Source organism: Chroicocephalus ridibundus, chromosome 4, assembly GCF_963924245.1.
Source record: "Chroicocephalus ridibundus chromosome 4, bChrRid1.1, whole genome shotgun sequence".
NCBI lineage: Eukaryota > Metazoa > Chordata > Aves > Charadriiformes > Laridae > Chroicocephalus > Chroicocephalus ridibundus.
Window position 1 is genome coordinate 33,813,161 of NC_086287.1, and position 19,333 is coordinate 33,832,493.

At 38.5% G+C, this 19,333-nt stretch overlaps 1 protein-coding gene across 1 annotated transcript in view; it reads right to left on the reverse strand.

Moving 5' to 3' along the window:
• Positions 1–7,930: 7,930 nt before the first annotated feature.
• Positions 7,931–19,333, reverse strand: part of SCFD1 (sec1 family domain containing 1) — a 54,235-nt gene continuing 42,832 nt past the window's right edge. Inside the window, exons 21-25 of the mRNA XM_063332155.1 lie at positions 17,179–17,231; positions 14,559–14,592; positions 13,245–13,310; positions 9,132–9,200; positions 7,931–8,146 (exon numbers count right to left, since the gene is read on the reverse strand). Of these exons, the coding sequence (XP_063188225.1) occupies positions 8,123–8,146; positions 9,132–9,200; positions 13,245–13,310; positions 14,559–14,592; positions 17,179–17,231 (246 nt within the window). The 3' untranslated portion in view covers positions 7,931–8,122. The remainder of the gene's footprint in view (positions 8,147–9,131; positions 9,201–13,244; positions 13,311–14,558; positions 14,593–17,178; positions 17,232–19,333) is intronic.

The window sequence follows — 19,333 nt, forward strand, 5'->3', positions numbered from 1 at the left end:
TACCCCTCTCAGCCATTTCTTTCCTACCGTGCGTATGGCTCCCCGCTTCCTTCCCACTCCTTCAGTCGCAACGATGCTCTCGCATCGCTCTCTGAAACAGGAGGGTGTTCACGCGCGGGGCTGTGGTGCATTTTCCCTTTGATCTTTGTACCGTCACGTTAAAAGTCTGCCACCCTCTAGGTTCTGTTCTTCATTCGCGGCCCTCAAAGCAAGTACCGTGGATTTCTCCTGCAAACATTCCCTCTTCTGCGGTCCGTGGAGCAAAACCACTGTCCTATGGAGGAGATGCCCAGAACAATTGGGTGCTTACGCTCTGGCGTTGGCTTCCACCCACAACTCCCCTGCCCCCTCTCCTTAAAAGTAGCACGTCAAATAAGATGAACTACGCCTGTTCTACAAAGGAGCTTTGTAGTTGCTTTTAGGTCCACAGGTCTAGAAATTTAGCAGGCAGAAGTAGAAACTAAAGGTAGCTTTGAGATTCAGAGAGCTCGTAACCCAAGAGGACCCTTTGGAGGTAGTCAGCGGAGAAGGAATCTCCTGTGGCCTTTCTCTCTTATTCATCCTTTGATCGAGAGTGTTTGCCTCTGAAATGGCAAAGTTTGAAGACAATCTACAAAAGCGTCTGCTATGAACCAGCCCCTGAGAAACGACTGTATCTGTAGGCAAACTGGAAATAACATTTCCGCTGCCAGATGAACTTTCAGACAGCTAAATTCTGATCACAGTGGAAAAAGGAGAAAGGAACACCAAGTTATGAAAAACACTTTTATTAAAAGAAAAAAAAAATCTACTTCAAGTTAATTGCATTCCATTTTAAGTATGGCTCATAATACCCATCTACTAGTCAGGTTTAATGTAAATAGCAAGTAAAATAACTTGATGTTATTTGATTAGTAATAACTTTATTTTAATTCACATCATCCTGCCAACAATTTTTCCCATTTAAAAAGAACTGATCTATTGACTTCTTAAATTTAGACATGTTCAGACCTTTCAAGTATCAAATACAATAAAAGTCCTGGCTAAAGGAAGGCAACACATCCACCTAATTGTAACTATGATATGGAAAATGTTAACATTCCTAAAACCACGTTTTGTGTTTAATCATGAAAGCACTGATGTTTCTGATGAGTTTTGATGAACTTTGGGGCGAACAAAAGAACACGTAAAACAGTAGTAAGCTACTGCAGGTAGATATTCCTTGGCTATTGGTCTCTCATTATTTTTGAAGAATTTGATCCATGTAGAATTGCATATCCTTTTAGAAGTACCAGCCTCTCCAAAAGACTTGGGAACCTGAATGTGTGCATCACGAGGCAGCCCGTTGGCATAAAGTGATGTTTCCTTGTGCTTCCTGTCAAAATAGCTGTCGTGGTATTTGTAGCAAAAGATTATTTTAGTTTATAGTCAACTTCTGTCTGATACGTGGACCTGGTTAACTTTTTGTTTCCTTTCCAATAAAAGAACAGCAGGATCAACCTAATGTTCTTAATATCTGTCTTTTTTTGGGTGATTTATTGTCAAGCTACTAAATCTTTTGTATATCCTCCAAGTTTTAGACAGTGAAACTGTAGCTGTGGCACCAAACAATGTGCAAGATCTGAGAGCCGCCTGTAGTCGTTTGAACTGCGTTTTCTTTGTGCTTACAGCTTCTGTTGACAACAGAGCTGCAAATACTCTGCGTAGGCAGCACTCGTTTTTCCTGGTTTTTAGTACTATGTCTGAATATGTGCATTTATTCTCTAGTTCCTTGGTAGCTGATTATTCTAGTGAAGAATGCCAGTGTGTCCCCAGTCTCATCCCTGGCTCAGCGGGATATAATTTTTGGATGCTGGAGTCTCCCTCCTGGCTCTGTTCGGTGATGGACGCTACCAACCGTGCATGGTCACTAGAGGTTCATGGCTCATGCTCTGCTCCCGGCCATCCTCCTCTGGAGGAAAGAGATGACCCCTGTCCTTGGACTATCCCCTGGGATGGGGCCCACCATTGTTGCCAGGTCCCCTACTCATGGCTCCTGTGGAAAGAGTGTGGGAGCCTGAACGCAGAGTCTCTGTAGGCTTGGTCACCAATAGCATTACTTTCTGTCCTTGCCTTTCATTTTAGGCGAGAATCTCCTTCCTGGACTTGTGCTGGGGTCCTTTTATGATCCTTCCCCTTCCCACACTGCTGCCTGAGGGATCTCTACATCTTGATGCCTTGGGAGGAGCCCGATTTTCCCTTTGTATAGACAGGCTGAAACACCTTTGGTTATCACTCCTCACCAGTGGTCACGCTGAACAATGAGCCATTTAATCTTTGACTGCTCCAGAGCTTTCCGTAAACCCAATAAGTTAGCCCCAAGCCCTGCCAGCTCCACGAACCCTTCCTCCCGCTTGTGTCATCCCAGCACCTTCTGATCCGGGCCTTCAGCTGGGAGAAGGAGGGTTGGCTCACCTGGATCTGCCTCCTTCATAGTCCCTCCTGGCCCTTACGGATGCCAGCCAAGTTCCCTACCCAGGCAGCAAAGCTTCCTGCGCTGTCTGGCTTTGGTCACAGCATTGGGCATTACTGAATGTTGCTCCTCAAGCTTTGGATGTGCTGGAGTTTGAGCAGCCGCAGTGTCCTTCCCGCAGAACTGAGACCTCGGAGACCCAGGCTGCGCCCAGGCTTGAGCTCTGGCGGTCGCGAGGTGGCAGGCACAGCCCAAACTGTTCTCCAGTGAGCAAGGGAAGCCGAGATGGTAATGAAGATGCATCTGCAAATTGCAATCAGTCCTGCCACCCCTCTCCAGTTTTACTTCCCTTGTGAGGAGGGGGGGAAAAAAACCCCAAACCAACAAATCTGTTTGAGAATTTGGACTTGGGGACAGTGGCTGCTCATCTACGGACTTCGTTAGGGTGCAGCTGCAGAAGTGGAAGTCTTACATTTAGGAGCACTATGCATGATCAGAAAAATTGGAATACTGTGTATGGAAGGGGTAAATTTTTTCGAATCATTAGAAACACTTGAACAAAATGGAATCCTTTTAATGTAACAAGTTTAAGTAAAAGGGAGGAGGAGATTAGAGTAAGATTGCCTTTCAGTGAACACCCTTTGAGGTCTTTAACTCTTCTATTGTCATCGTGGAAAAAAAATCTCTATACATCTAAACAATGTGAGCATCAAAATGTGAAATATTAACTAAATGATAAAGGCATTTGTCCTTGATTTCTTACTGTGAAAATTTCCAAAGAATGCAGTCTGGGTTTCGTCCTTTCCGGATCCAAGTCAGCCAGAGTTGCATTTATTTTCTTAGCACTGTTTTCATTCCCGAAGTGATGTTTATTAGAAATAGGTAACAGAAAGCAAGGTCATCTTGTGCCAAAAGATTCTTCTAAATCTGAATGTGGTTTTGCTCCAGGAACTTTAGATGTACAAATATTTCTGTGGCTTTGGGAAGGGAACTAGCTGTTTCATTGGAGGTATCAATACAAGCATTTTGGGGCTAAATCCTTGTCTCTGCTGGGACACTGGAACAGGTTTCTAAGGCCTTTATGTAATGTAGGGCTCAGGCCAGTGCTGAGGAATGGACTTTAAAAACTGTCAGGCTTTGTAGAAAGCCTGGCTAGGACACTGGCGAGGTTTGGCTCTTGAAGCCCAGATCCTGACCAGATGGAGACTGCACATTGGGAGGCCAGGCCAGGAGAACAGCAGAGTAAATTGCTAATGACACCTAAAGGAGCAAAAAGAATTTGGAAAACATCATGGATCTGGTGTTCGTGGTTCGACTGCCACAATTATCAAACTACATCAGTTTTCATCAGGTTTTCACTGACTGTTTGACTAAGCTGGATCCTATCCTGAAGTATAGGGACTGTGCTTTTGATCATTGGTATTCCAGGGAATTGAGGGGGAGAGGTAAGGAAAAAAAGGCAGAAACTCAGCTCTAACTAATAAGAGAGAGATTTTATCATTTAAAAAAAAATAATGAACTTGCTCTACACAAGGGTGATCTCTCTTTGGTTCACCTGTTTTTGTGTTGGGCCCTGAGCCTGGAGAAATTCAACTTTTCCAGAGAGGGGTGAGTGTGGCTCAAGACGTGAGCAATCACTCTTCTCCCGAGAGCCCTGGGCTGATGATAACACTGCTTTTTCTTGCCCTGTGCAAGGCAGGGTTAAAGGACCAGATTCCTACCCTGGGGAGAAACGTGGTCTGGAAAACCATCAGAAAGCTGGTGACATGGCAGGTGAAGACTTGTCCCATTTCCCAATAAGAGCTGCAGAACGATCTCGCAGCATACAATCGGGGTCTACAAAGCCACTCTGTTTATCTCCTTTGAGATACTCCGGAAGGAGTATCTGCTCTGGCAGGGGGGTTGGACTAGATGATCTCCAGAGATCCCTTCCAACCCTATGATTCTATGATTCTATGATTTCCAGTTGTTTGGTTTTTTTCCTCTGTTTTCTCCTTCAAACTACCACATATCCCTCATATGGTAAAGGTGACTTCGGACTGATGGGGACATAAAACCCACCGAAGGTGACTTATGCAGTTACCTTCCCTGTGTCGTAGTACCTGCTTTCAAAGAACTCATCAGAGCACAGTCAGAGTGAGGGAAGGTTGGCCGAGGCTTTTTTTCACTGGGAAGAAAAAAACAACTCTCCCGAGTCCTGCAGCTGGACAGACTATGCCAGGTAGGAGTAGGTATCTTTCCCTGAGAGTTACCCGTTCAAAACACGTCTGAATGACCAGGGCCCACGGCTGGTTAATGGTGTATGGGAAATGGATCGATGTTCTAGTTCCACGGGTGACTTCACATCCCAGCTGGAGCTCAGTAGTGTAGTGCCCAACAGTCCCAGGAAAATGAAGTGAGAGAGATTCTCGTAGAGGACTGGAACGTACCGTTAAGGGAATCTGAAGAAAATATTGCAGCAGCAGCGTGTCACTTCATTCACGTACGAAAAGAGAGGGTTTATTTCAGCGCTAGCAATACAGCAATTAGCTTTGCTACTATACAAGCTCCACACAAAAACCCCACGTACTTGCCGGTGAAATGTCTTGTGCTATAACCCGTTATCTTTGGCTGATGTCTCTCCCTTGTATGGTCTTGTCACCTGATCTGATTAGTCGTCGTTGCGGACACATAACAGAAAACACCGAGGCATAAAAGAACGAGCAAACCAGGCGGGAAGACCCCAGTTGTACGGGACTTATAAACGATAGAAAAATGTTGCCCTTATCCAGTCTGTTTCACATGGTGCATATTTGTGGTCTAGGAGCAGTGTGTGAACATAGTTATTTGCATTTGAAACAGATAAAAACTCTATGTATGTGTTGACTTATGGTTTAAAAAGTCTTTTGAGAGGCATATAACAGATTGAATGCTTGGATTCTATTTTTAAATCAATGTAACGTATGCCTGCAGTGCAGTAAACGCTTCAGAGCAGGGCTCCTCATGCCATTCATGTGTAAGGTGCCAAATTCAGCACCTTATACAAGGTGTTGCCATTACCTGCCTTGTTAGAGATGCAGTAAGAACCGAGAAAGGTTTTCCATTGCAGCTGACTGTCCAAATGGTCCTGGGTCATTTCAGGGAGTAAATTAAACCGCTCAGTGAAGTCCACCACAAAAAAAAAAACAAAAACCAAAACTATTTGAGCTGACCTGTGTAATTTTACACCCCAAAAATGAAGTAGGGGTAATCCCATTATTTGTTGAAACTAGATCTTCAGTATACTTTCAAAACCTTTGAATGTCTGTATGTAGACTGAAGATACTATAAATTTATTTGGGGGAAGGAGGAAAAAGCTGGGGGGAATAGTTTTAGTTACAGGAAACAATATGGAGAATTATATTCATATCAGGTTATTACTACTAAATCCCAAACAAAACCTCCCAGCAAATATGGAAAGAATCCACACCAATTCTTGTTAAGGGAAGCTACACACCCCTCTGGCACTTCACTTCCACCCAGGTTAATTTTCATCCATTTATTTTCATGAGGCGCACCTAACAAAAGTAAGAATCTGGAGCAGTAAATTATAGTTACATTTGCATGTCCATGCTGAGGTGCTAAAAAGCCATTTTCTTTAAAAGCATTATGTATATGATAAACCCCTTGGATTGCCAGAACCAGAAATGCACATGCACAAGATGGGAAGACTTGAAGTAGGACGCGGGACTGATAGTCCTGAGGCTTTTTGGGACATGCCTGGTCTCACAGGATAAAGATCACTCCTCCACTGCCAAACCAAGAAAGCCAACCTATGCAATTAAGAGAAGGAGCTGGGATAAATTCAATAAAACGCTTTAAAAATGTAAAATTTAGTCCTGCTTTGTTTGTCAGAAGGGGAAAGACTCTGGCAGATGAAGGGAAAGCTACAAAGTTTATAATCAGAATTTCAAATTCTTACAGCGATTGAACTACCTAATGGTTTATAATTCTAGATAAAAATTTATGATGCATCAGTAGATTAAACAGCGAGACTGTGAATGCTTTTGAAGGCAGGCATGCATGTCTCTGTGACATGTAACCACATTAAGGAGCACAATGTATTTGAATGTTTCTGAAAAAGACTGAGATTTCTACAGGGAGGAGGGTCACTAAACCACTTCCAAACAAAACAGAAGTGGGTCAAATCATCTAATTATTCACTGCAAGAAAATGAATAACTTTCTCTCTGAAGCCATAGAAAAATCATTGCTGCTGTGGCTGATTTTTCCATAAGCCTGGCACACTGACCAAGCTCGGCTTCCTATGAGCCAGAGCCATCTGTCAGCAGTGGGTGACATCTAACGACCCACCCAACCCAGGAGAGCCAGCAGGTCCCTCCACTGAGTGTCGATAAACAAGGGACAGGAGGCTGTTTCGGTTCAAGACCTTTTATTTCAGACCTGGAGAACTCAGTGGTGATAACTTTGGAGTTAGTTCCTACGTACCTACTTACAAACTTATTACTCCTAGGGCTGCTTCAGCCAATGCACTGGACTAACCACGAAGCAATTCCATTTTGGACTCTATCACTTAAGTAAAAAGTGAAGTGCTGCAGTCTCCAGTCGTGGAGCTTCATATGCAGAGCGGTGCTGGATCCGTAACTGGTAACGAGAGCAGCGTTCCTATCGCCCAAAGTACTGATGTGTTTGGGGGAAAAAGCTGCTATTTTACATTCCATTCAAATTGATGTAAACACCATCAATCCTAGCAAAATTTTCTCCTAACATAGGAAGGAAATCTTCATTTGTATCCGATAGTGTTGTACTACTAAGGGCATTTAAATTAAGTGGTGGTCTGCAGAGGTTTCTTTCCCTCATTCTGCTTGTTTCCTTAATTATATCATGAGGTTCTTTGAACTACTGAACTGCCCCTACCTAATGCAATTGTTAAAAAGTGTATTTTAAATAAGTGCTTATAAACCATTAAGAGCTGCTCTGTGAGTATGACTTGGTTTCTTCCCAAATGTAACAGTCAAAGCAGTTACAATAAAAAGTGCAGAATAAAATTATTAAAGATTTCACTGTTTTACAGTTTGAAACTGTGACTGTGTAGGTAAGCAATTTTCTCTTAACCTTAAGAGAAAAGCTAAATTACTGTATCGGGGACTTGTACTGAAGGCAACTTCAAGCACATCTTTGGACCATCAAGCAAAGACTGCACAAATCTAAGTACAAGTATAATGACTTTGGTAAAATAAAAGGGTAAGAACTAGAAGCAGTAGTTCTCTTGCACGAAGGGTGTTTGTGGTCCCAACAGGCAGTTTTGTCCTTTCCAGTTGTCTTAAATAAAGACAGTCTGGCTTTCAAGAACAACACATCTCCTAAAGACAGACTTCACCTTTTCTTCAAGCTATTGCTTTGTTTAACAGAAACTATGTATCTAGGAACTCGAAAATGCTTTTCAGCCAGCTCTGCCACATGCCATGGCTAATACTGCATTTAAAAGGCAATAATGTGAAACCGACCCCCACCAAAAATATAGCAGATTTTAAGGTTTATTTCCGAAGTGTTGATATACACTGTATTACTTACAGATTTTTTTAAAAAGTTATTATATTAATGAAATGGGTTTAAGTTTTAATATCATGACAAAATTATAGATATGAAGATATCTGAATGTCGTAACAATTCTTCGTTGTCACGTTACCGTCCAGGTAATGGTGTTTCAGTCTTATTTCTGGCCGAGTTGGGACAGCTGAACAGGGAGAGACAGAAAACCATTAGGTTGCTCATCTCATTCTTTCAGTCAAACTACTATCCAGTTCACACAGTAAGCGTTTCTGTCCTATAAGCTTTGGTTGTTCCTTGCAACTGAAAGTACATAGGTAGTAGAATACTTAATGCACACCCTCACAGGAAGGGATCTGAGCTTCGCATCTTAAGATCTGAATGAATTTCGGGGTAAAGGTGCAGCGTACACAGTCAAGTCAACAAAAAAAGTTAATTAAGCTCACTGAAGAGTTAAAAGCTGCTAAGTGTGATTTCTCTCCTTCAAGTGCAACAAGAATAAATCTAGTTCTTAAAAATGTAGTGTTGAATAACTCTACATATAGTCTTGAATAATTCAACAATAATTCTCATCTTAGTAGGAAGTAAAACCATAGGTGGTGACAGCTCCTGAAGGGCTAGTATTTGCTGACCACTGTGAATAATTTTTGTTTTGCATTTGTATTGGAATGAGGCATAGAGAAGTAATGGCAATGATAACATTTTTAACTGCATTAAAAGATTGATTTTAATACAGGTATGGACAACCTCAAGCTCCCACTAGGCCAGTATTTATAAACAGCAAAATTTAGGACAAAGGTTTCAAGATCATAGTTGAAAAGCAGTTTTTAAGTTGTGTAAGTCACTAGAATAGCCTGGAAAGACAGGCTATTTGTGAAAAGCACCAAGAACCGAGTAATTTTTCTTTTCATTAGGATTTATGTTAAAGCTATTATTATGAACCTGTTCACCTGCGTTACCTGTGAACTCACATTGACAACAGAGGCCTTCAAAAGTTAATTAAAAATACTGACTCCAAACTCCCATTTCAATCAAGAGAAAACGGACAACAGTAACTTGTATTAATCTTTCAATTTTTTTTTTTTTAAGTCCATGGAGAGATGTAAAGGTAAATAAGTCAACACACAATTACAGAAGTGATAAACATTACAGAGGTTATCAAAGGTACCTACCTGTTTTATAAACTGTGTAGCATTAAAAAGTTCACTGCAGCCATACAAGACGTGTTTGCCTTGTTTACCCTAAAAAAAGAAAAGCCAGGAAGCAACCAAGTGTTTAACAGAGTAGCAGAAGTGGACTAAACTAATTGTACAGCAAAAAACCCCAATCTTGATGATGTTTGTCCTACGCTTTTGGCTGGAGAAAGAATAGTTGTTCCAGCAGAGAAACCCCCCCCGTAATTAAATTGAAGTGGAAAATGAGAGACCAGACACAGAAAGAAAGTAGAAACCATGGGGCGTTTGACACTATTATATTCGCTAGAAGGCTTAGTTCTCTGATGTATCTAAGAATGGCTTGGGGAAGGGGACAACCTTACTTGAGCAAACCCTACCCCTAAAATAAGAGGGCACTGCTCTAAGAATAGTGACAACACATTTACTGGTTCTGGTGTGTTAGAGTCTGAAAACTTTCATCTGTACTTCATTTCCATATGACAATGATAAAACCAGCATTTTTTTGTAAAGGGATCCTGAGACAAAATATTTTGTTGATTTCAATCGGATGCATAATAAACCCAACTTGCAGTGAATGGTTTAATAGTGTTAGCTGGACAGTAAAAAGGCTGCCAAAGTCCTGTGTTAGCATTTTGGAAGTGAAAATTAGTTTATTTCCAGTGCTGGGCTAATAATCCCACGGTACCTTAAAGTCCAAGCATAGGCTTGAGAATTCTGTTTCACTGTTAAGTTATTTTGCATTTTCCCATATTAGCTAGGTAAAACTTACTTGCTAAAGAGCGAAATAGGAACATAAGCCTTGACAAAATGATTTTATTTCACATATATTATGAATTGTGCCATTTCAGCAGAAAGTAACAGAAGCAGATTCTAATTTAGCTGGTGGTCACATGCTAATTGAGGAGAGGGTAAGCCTAAGGCCCTCATCTTTACTAATTTTGAATGATTTGTGGTAATAAACTATCCTTGTTGCTGAGCAGGATCTTGAGCTTGCATCTTCCCACATTTCAGGCCAGTTTTTTTTTTTAATCTGGATGCCCGAACAGGTCTGGTTTTGATCTAAACTGGTGTGTTGACAGATTCTCCTTTCAGTAGCATGACTGAATAGCATTTGTTTCTGCCTATACCAACAAAAAAAATCGTAAATGATACAAATAATCATGAAATGGGATTGCTGTCTTTCAGGCAGCTCTAAAATACACATTCATGTAATGCTTCCAGCCTGTCATATATATTCTTCTAGAAGTATGATTTTAAATAAAAGCATACACATTTTACGAGTTAATTACTCAGTCCATTCAAATAAAGAAATATATCTCCAATTAACAGAGCCAAGTAGAAAACACTTAACATTAAAAAAAAAAATTAAAAAAAAATTAAAACTCAGTACTCTTCAAAGTCCAGTATTTTTTAATGAGGGAAAAACTATGCTGGATTTAACTTGTTTGTAATAAATGATAACGTCTATCACAGGTAGATTGGAACAGATTATCAAGCAGTACCTTTCTGACCATATAGAAAAGGAAATTAAAGGACATGCTAAATTCTTTTGTAAATTCCTTTAAAACAGTATGCTAGTCTCCTCTTAGAGGCTCCCTATGGCATGCGATTTTGATGACACATTTTCAGCATGCTGAACTGCACTTGGCCAATATATCTATTTTAAGGCATAATCTGCCTTACTGACATAATAAATATTTGCTTTTTGATGATGTGAGATAGTCCACTCTAGCACAGAACTGCAATTAATTGAATCTGAGGGTTCCTCTTAGGTCTGCTACAAAAAAACGCAGAATGTCAAAGCTGAATGAACATTGCTTCCTGTTTTAGAAAGTTTTAAAATACTTTCTCTGTGCTTTCAGAGGCAAACTGGCAAAACAGATAGTGCTTAGAAAAATAAAGCAGTGAATAAAATCTTTGTGGTATCTGCTTGCAAGAACAGAGCTGTTGATTTTTCTCTTTTTTTATTATGGAGGAAGACTGATTGAATATTAGAATAATTAATAAGCTACATCTGTTGAAACAGATGCTGGAAATGTACCACATGGAAAAACAAATTTTATTGGATAAGACTGTAAGAGTCACCTGGGAGAGACAGACAAGTCTCTGGGGCATTGGGAGGTAGAATTAAGGCTTTCATTAGCCTTGTTTTTTGAAGAGCAAATGGCTAAGTGGAATAAAGGCGAGGGAGTCTTCCCCCTTGGGAGGGCATCTCCCACTGACCAAGCACGCAGCCTGACTGGAGGAGCATACAGCACCCTTCAGCTGTCACAACTGACGATGAAGAGACCTCTGTCCACAGGTTCCAGAGGAACAAAAACTATGTCCAACTTCCAACTCTTCCCTAAGATCTAACATTACCATTCCTATAGTTTTCAGTTTCTTCTGTCCTCTCCGTTTACCACATGACCTCCTGTTTGCCCTCTTATTCCTTAGAAATTTCATTTTTCTGCCACTCTGTATGAAGTGCCAAGCATTTAACTTGTCACCATACAGACGCTCTGTATATACACACACAGATGCATACACAGCAAATCTCAGCTCTGTCAGTACGCAGCTACATCTCCAAGAAGCGTATCAGCCTCTGGGGGATTCAGTTTTATTTTAGTAGGAAGCAACAACTATACCTCACAAAATTGCTGGGCATCTTTTGGATTGATATGGCACCTGAAGTGGCTTTAGGTAAACTAAAAGCCAAAAGTTTGACAATGCACTCTGCTATAGGCAGATGCCCCTGAATGCTATAATTAGTTATCAAGAATAGTAAGTGCCTAAATAATTTCTTTAGCTTACATTCCTCTTCCTCTCCTTTCCCCTACCCAGACCAGCTCTGCTGCAAAATGGCTGCCTGTTAAGAGGGGGAAAACAACTCATCACACATGTTCTGTCTTTACAGTCTTTAAGATTTACCTGGACAGAAAACTCTCATGTGCCTGTTTTGTGGAAGAAGTGTTTTTCAGTGACTAATGCTCCGTATTTACTCTTTTGTCTGAAAAGCCTTAATCCAATCCACTACAGGATAGGACGACTTGACCATGAACAAGGTTAAGATCAGGAAGGAAGAATGGTATACTGCTGCTCTTAAACAATTTATTACCTACTTCAAAATTTTATCAAGGTTCCTTTTGTATTTTTATTCCTGGGAAGTGCTTGAATCCCACCCCTTCCCCCCAAGAACTGTAATGATGTAGTTACTTTTCTCCATCCACTGATTTTTGGTGTACATGTGTTCTGCTAGGCTGGCCAGCTGGAGCCAGAGAACCGGCATCTGTTACACCAGCATTACATAGTTGGTCATGTTTTATTTTCTTCTTTGTGCATATGACATCTCTTATGATTTCCACACAGAATCAAATGATGCAGCATATCAAGAGTGAGCTTCCATTAACTCATTAGCGAAAACTTCTAAATGTGGATAAATAATAAATGCTCAGATACTGATGCCAATCTGATCTTTGCTCTGACAGGTAGCATAGTATTTGCATTATGTTGTTTTCTGAAACAAAAGACATTATGCTCACGTAAGACTGTTGTAAAATAAGATACTGTTATCTGTGGGCCTTGTTTTGAACTGACTTTATATTGTAAAGTTGCACACGAAAAAGCACTATAGCATCTCTTTTGCAAGATTTATGAAAACTAGAGAATTCTGAGCAGTTCCTTACTTCGAAGGCTATGATACACTATAGCTGCTTTATTTAACAGCAGCAAATGCAAGCTAGTAACGACTCTACGACAGTATGAACAGCAAAACTGACAGCATCTGATGTATCGGTACAGATGACAGGTTAATTCAGTTAGGTATGGCTGCTGACAGTTTTCAACCATGACAGTTGTGTATGAAGACAAAATAAAGCACAATGCAGTTTATTTACTTAAAAGTGCAACATGAGCAAAAATACCAGAAACAGTAACTCTTTGTTGGTCTGAATTAATAATCCACATTTTCTACTGATTTCTTACATACTTTTCCCCAGACTCTGCATGTAATAAGGATGTTGAGGCTAATTTCATAGACTTAACCTTCTAAACACTAGATGTTACAGAAACCCTGCTAAAACTGGTTTCTATCAGTAAGTTATAGACTACAACTGACAGAAGTGCACGTACCTTTATGTAGTCAACAAGATTTTGATATTCAATATAGTTGCCGCCTCCAACTACAAACACTATTGCCTAAAAGGCAACACACACATAATCAGAGTATGCATTCAAAATCTTAACGTTTCATAGTAAAATATATACCAAATCATTAAACCCCCAGTAAAAATCATCCTAATCACACTGCAGTCTGATAAGAACTGGATACAGAACCACTAGCTTCCTACCTGAAAGAAGGTAACAGAAGAGTTTTAGTAGGATGCAGCTTGCTAGCTGAGAGCTTTTAACGTGTCGCTACCTACTACTAAGAAACATGTGAAACACAGGCAGTTTTAACATGTTATTTTTTTTGTGTGGAGATGTCTCCAGTGTCCATAGGAACAGTTATAATGTTTCCAAGGATGCTTAAGAATTAATTCGGGACATGAATAAAATATTTCTGTTATAAAGGAATATACTTTTTCATTATTTCAGCCCCCCCCCGGCCTTACTACTGGTAATAATCTGTAATATTACAGGTAAAGGCCATCAGTATTTTCTGGGTTATGCTTAAAAGAGAACAATTGATGAAGAGAAAAAGGGAAGTTAAGAGTTGCATCATTTTTGTTAACATTCACTATTCAAAATTGTTTGACTACACTATACAAATTTTATATAGACCTTATGTTACTACTGACATTTTTGCTATGACTGTCTGCTAGCCATATGTATGACACCATATGGTATTTCTTTTGTTCAGGAGGATAATTAAGACATTTCAAGAGAAACCTGAGACATTTGTATATTGCCAAGGCAAAGATTTTGCTTATGAAACTTATTAGTAAGGTCAGATAACTAACACTTTTACTATTTGCAAATATTTATGTTGAAAAATAGCGAAAGTTACTGGCATTTGTATAAAATGACAACATTTGTTGTTTTGCTTTATTCCTTTAATCGCAGAGATTGTTTAAAATACTGTCGCTTATATCAGTGGGCAACACTGCTGTTTAAGACCAAAGGATTAAATCTAGAGAGCACTCTAAAGATCTGCTATAAAAATGGGGGATTTAAATTGCTGAGTACCCAATTATGATATTAATAAATCCCTGTAATTACTTCCAGAAGAATTTTCTAGATGTTTTTTCTACAGTGTTAGTTAATGCTTACATAGTCCTTTGAAGACGAATAGACTTCTTCAGAATAACAGCTAATTATAATTAATACTAGATATAATTAGTCTAAGTGGTTTTTGCAAACAAGACCTCTCGTTTTCTTAATCACGATCATCAAAAACTGATTTTTAACGCAGGAACACTGAAAAATAATTTCTACTTGACTTACCTCCTGGAACGGATTTTTGTTTCTTGGAACTGAGCTATAAAAAGAAACAGGAACAAACTACAACTTAGATTTTACTAAGCATTAATATAAATATGCAAAATAAGTATCATGTACACACCACGTTTAAGGAATACTATATAATATTAGAAGAATATACAAAATAGAAAAATAATTGCTTTTATGCATTCATTCTACAGGTATTTTATTTAAATGATTTATTACAGAAAACCTTTCATTCTATGGGACTTAATACCTGAAGCTCTAACTCGAGTGGTGCTAGCTAGGAGCAAATACAGTGAGTAAAACGTTTCATCAGTGTTAGCATAGTTCATGGCACTTACAAATGCTGCTTACTGGAATCTTAACTAGGCAAGCCAGTCAGTTTGCAGTGCCTGCATATATACTTACTGGTGCTTCAAAATCTCCTACAGGCAGCAGGTATGTGTTCTGCTGTCAGGTGCCACAGCAACAACATTAGGATGAAAATGATTTGAAGAGGAAGGGGCAAGTTAGAGTTTGCGTGGTACAGACTCTTCCTCCTCAGCCCTAGCCACAGGGAGGCAGCAGGGAGAGGGGGAGAAACCTTTTCCCCATCACCTTGCACCTTCAGGAGGAAGGGATAAAGGGAGAAAGCAAAGAGGGTCCGTCCGCTCTCCTGCCCTTCCTGCCCTGTACTGGCCTGCAGCCCCTTGCAGTAAAATATGTCTTATGTTCTCACACAGATTAAAAGCATTGCATGTTTCCCCTCAACTTCTCTTTTCCCTTATTTCAAGAAGTTTTCTCTGAGTGACCAACAATTGACTCAACAGAGATTCCAGTGTATCGAAAAACTAGGTTTTAAGAGGGAATGGCTCACTCTAATATGTTGTTTTGATCTGTTGTGAATACTACAGACTCCCCATAAGTAGAACTGGCAGCCCAATTCTCTCATTGTTTGAATATGATATAACAAATCCACAAACATTTTGTGTCATCCTTTCAGAGAGCAAGGCCTGTTTACACTTTGACATGGGCTTTACACAGGATATAAAGATACTGTTTTGCTAAGACTGAACTGCAGTAACCCAGTTCCTATGCTATTTAAAAAATAACAGGTAGAAATACCAGTATTTCTTAAAACGGGAGTAGGTTATGAAAAAAAATTAGTCACTTTTTAATATAATTCCATTAATTATACTATTTAATATTGTTATTATAAACTACTAATATTTTATTAAGCCAGCTAAACAGGTTTTTTTGTTCATCTACATGAATATTTGAAGGCAGACTTAGACAAACCCCTATACTAGAGTTTTGTTGTCATGCTCAAATAAGATTTAAGGAACATAACTTGCGTTTATGTAAAAAATGCAAACAAACTCCAAACCAGAAATTAAAAGTTTTTCCCCTATGACGATTATTATAGGCACAGAGAATGGCACATTTATGAACTGCTGTAAATGCATATGATTACATTATTTAAAGCAACATAAGAAATACATGGAGTGGGTAAAAATGCACATTTACATGAGGAAAAACCCTTTGGCTTTAATAAAACTAATCTTTGCACTTTTGCACAAAATCCTCCAGAAATGCTGTAAAAGTGTAACAGAACAATGAAAGTTGCAATCAAAATTATACATAAAATATTGGTAATTTTTTTCTTTCATGCTTTCAAAATCTGTTTATTGTTGAAATTATATAGTCTGTAATAATACTTTCCAAGAAAACATATATGTTATCTGAAATTTGTTTCCTATTCATGCTGTCAGAAATACACTTTCCATGATTCAAGAACAGGGGAAGTAGGGACAGATTCTAATGCAAACAACTAAAACCAAGTCTGGACCCACTTTATCCACATTCATCCTGTAATAAGCCACTGCAATTAAATGAGCTGATTGTTTTCCCACAGCTCTGATGAAAATTATTTTTAGAAGGTATGTTAAAATTAAGTACCTTCTCTGTTTCTAGGATATTGGAGGTGAGATTATCAGACAGTTATTGCCGATAGATATAGAGCAAAAGATACAAATTTATAAATGTCTACTGTAATTCCTCTTCCCCTCTTTTATTGGTAAAATAAACTATATCCAACTGTCCATTCATATGCTCATGAATATAAAAAGTGCACCTGCCTATACAAGAGCAAATGCAGTCCATTTTTAACAATTTTTTTTACAAAGTTATTAACATATTACTGAAGAAGGGTTGTATTCAAATTTAAACTGATTAAAAAGTGATTTAAACTGTTTAAAAAGAAATTTTAGTGCACTACCTGATGACTTTTTAATTTAACAGTGAAAACCCACAAAGTTTCCAAGAAACCCAACAGTACAACTATAAAGAATTCTAACATTTATTACTGCTAAATATTAGTATACGTTTCTGTGACTGAACCAACGGACGTGTTAGCAGCGTGTTCCATCACTGGAATGAAGATTTTTTTTTTGCAGTGTTACAAAAATTTATCTGGTTGATCCAAGTTCCCGTTGTGAATTCCTTCAACACCAACTGTCTTGACTTAGAATTAATGATTAAAACTAATTACTTGTGGTCAGCAAGTAAAATAAAACGGGGTTTCTTAAGTTAGCCTTTTCACAGGGTAGAAGGAAAGAAGCAAAACTCATAATGAACTCACCTGTCACTGCCTCGTAGCATCTTGGGATCAAAATACCGGTAGTCATCCGTCTCCTATTAAAAAGTATGTTTTTATCTCAAAAGATCATAATTTTGGCTTATGAATTTCTGCTTGTATCTATTACATTAAACATGATTCAAACCAACGTCATTTCCCATTTAGCAGTCACATCATTCAAAACTAATTGCGGTGTCTGCTAATATTTATAGTATTTGTACATAACTGAACCAGTGCAGAATAAACAACAGTGCGAGAGCTATGAAGGGGGCTGTTGAACTTTTTGTTTCTGGTTCATCTAAAATTAACTGTTACACACTTTCCAAAAAATACACTTGCATGTGTTGCATAAGAAATCCCAACGGAAAGGCAGAATGCAGAAAGAAAAATTAAGGTGTTACCAGCTTAAGAGGAACATCACATGGTTAGTTATAAATACTAACATTTTCCAGGTTACAGAGATCTGCTATTGATTCAATATTATAAAACAAAACACTTCTATGGCAATGAGTGCTAAATACAAGAGATCAAAATCGGCTACTGTTACGTAACTTACCCTTTTCATTTCATGATTTATGACTACTATTAAACCAAAATTAAGCTCTTGAAGAAGAAATGAGTTCCACAAGAATTTGAAAAGTCTGTCTAAATTATATATAAAAAAAAATCTCTTCTTCACACAAAACACTGAGGCACTTCCAATATTTTTCTTGGCAACAAGCAGGATTTTAGCCAATTATTACGGATGAAAAACAAAACTTCTTAGTAATTCCTTCTGACAACTACTTGGCTTTCTTCTGTTTCTATATTACATTTTCACCCAGGTATTGTGAAGTTTAGTTTGCGTATAAACTGCGTGCAGGACTACAGCTCGTTTCATCTGGGTGCTTACATGCAAGATCTCTGTGATTTGATGATTCTGTAGAGCAGAAATAATTCTTCTGGAGTAGCAGACATTATCTGGGGAATTTATTAGAGCTCACAAAGCATAACTATCTCTAATACTACAAAATATTTAGTATACACGTGGTGGTTACAGACACAGAAAATAAATCTATTTGATAGTAAGGACTTTTATGTAATTACAGAAAATAAGTCTCTTATTCTCAAGTTTGGCTTTTTAAAAAATTTAATTGAGATCTAATTTCACTCTGAACCTCTGTAAAATGCTTTTATACGCTCCAGCGGGAATTTCAACTGCATTTATAAAGTCTGCCAGCGTTCATTATTTTGGCAGCCTTGCACATAAAGGTGGTAAAGCAACTTTGAAGTAATGAGAGAGTTGGGAGTGGACAGATATTGCTAGACTAAAACCTAGAGGTATATGAGAAATATTTAACTCGGATAAAGAGCTGCAGCTTCCCTGCTTGTTAGAATGAATTACAGATTAACGCCAGAACTAAAATCAGAGTTAAAAAACAACATTACAAACATTTCCTCCTGAACGTATTACTGTTGTGGTTTTTGCTGTGGGCTTGTGTAAGTAGATATACAAAAAGTGGTAAAGTAATAGAAATGTGATAAGCTAGTTTATTTTTTTTGTTGTATAACTACACCATTCTTGCTGAAATCAGTTCTGAGGGTGCAGGGAAAGTAACCCTACTAGATTTTATTTGCTTTAAAAAACAGCTTGTCTGCCAATAAAACCAACTGCACAGTGGTTTTGTTACACACAACTGAATTCGTGACTTCCCCAAGAAATTCAAGAATAAAATTCAAACTTTTGAAATTATAAACATAATGTTCAAAATTTCAAATTAAAATGGAAAAAGACCCATGGAAATATCCTTGACTTTCAGTCTGTATTTGTTTTTTCTGCAGAAGCAAACATGACTAGTTTGGATTAAGGAAATCCCCCGCTTGTAGAATGTTCGTTGTAATGCATGAAAGGCTATGACATCATATCCTAAGCCTGAAAGACGACATATTCACTGAAAGGGATGAAATTAACTGAAATACAGTTCCATTCATATATAACACAAAGAAGATTTATCTACCTCTTAAGTCAATACAAATACATATACTATATTGACCGACTTTGGTACTTTGTCATAAAAATATTAACGGTTTACTTATCAAAGATAGTCCTTCCTCAAGAATTTTGTGGCAGATACTTAAAAGAAGCTCCATAATTCTATAGCACGTGGTGGTCAATTTC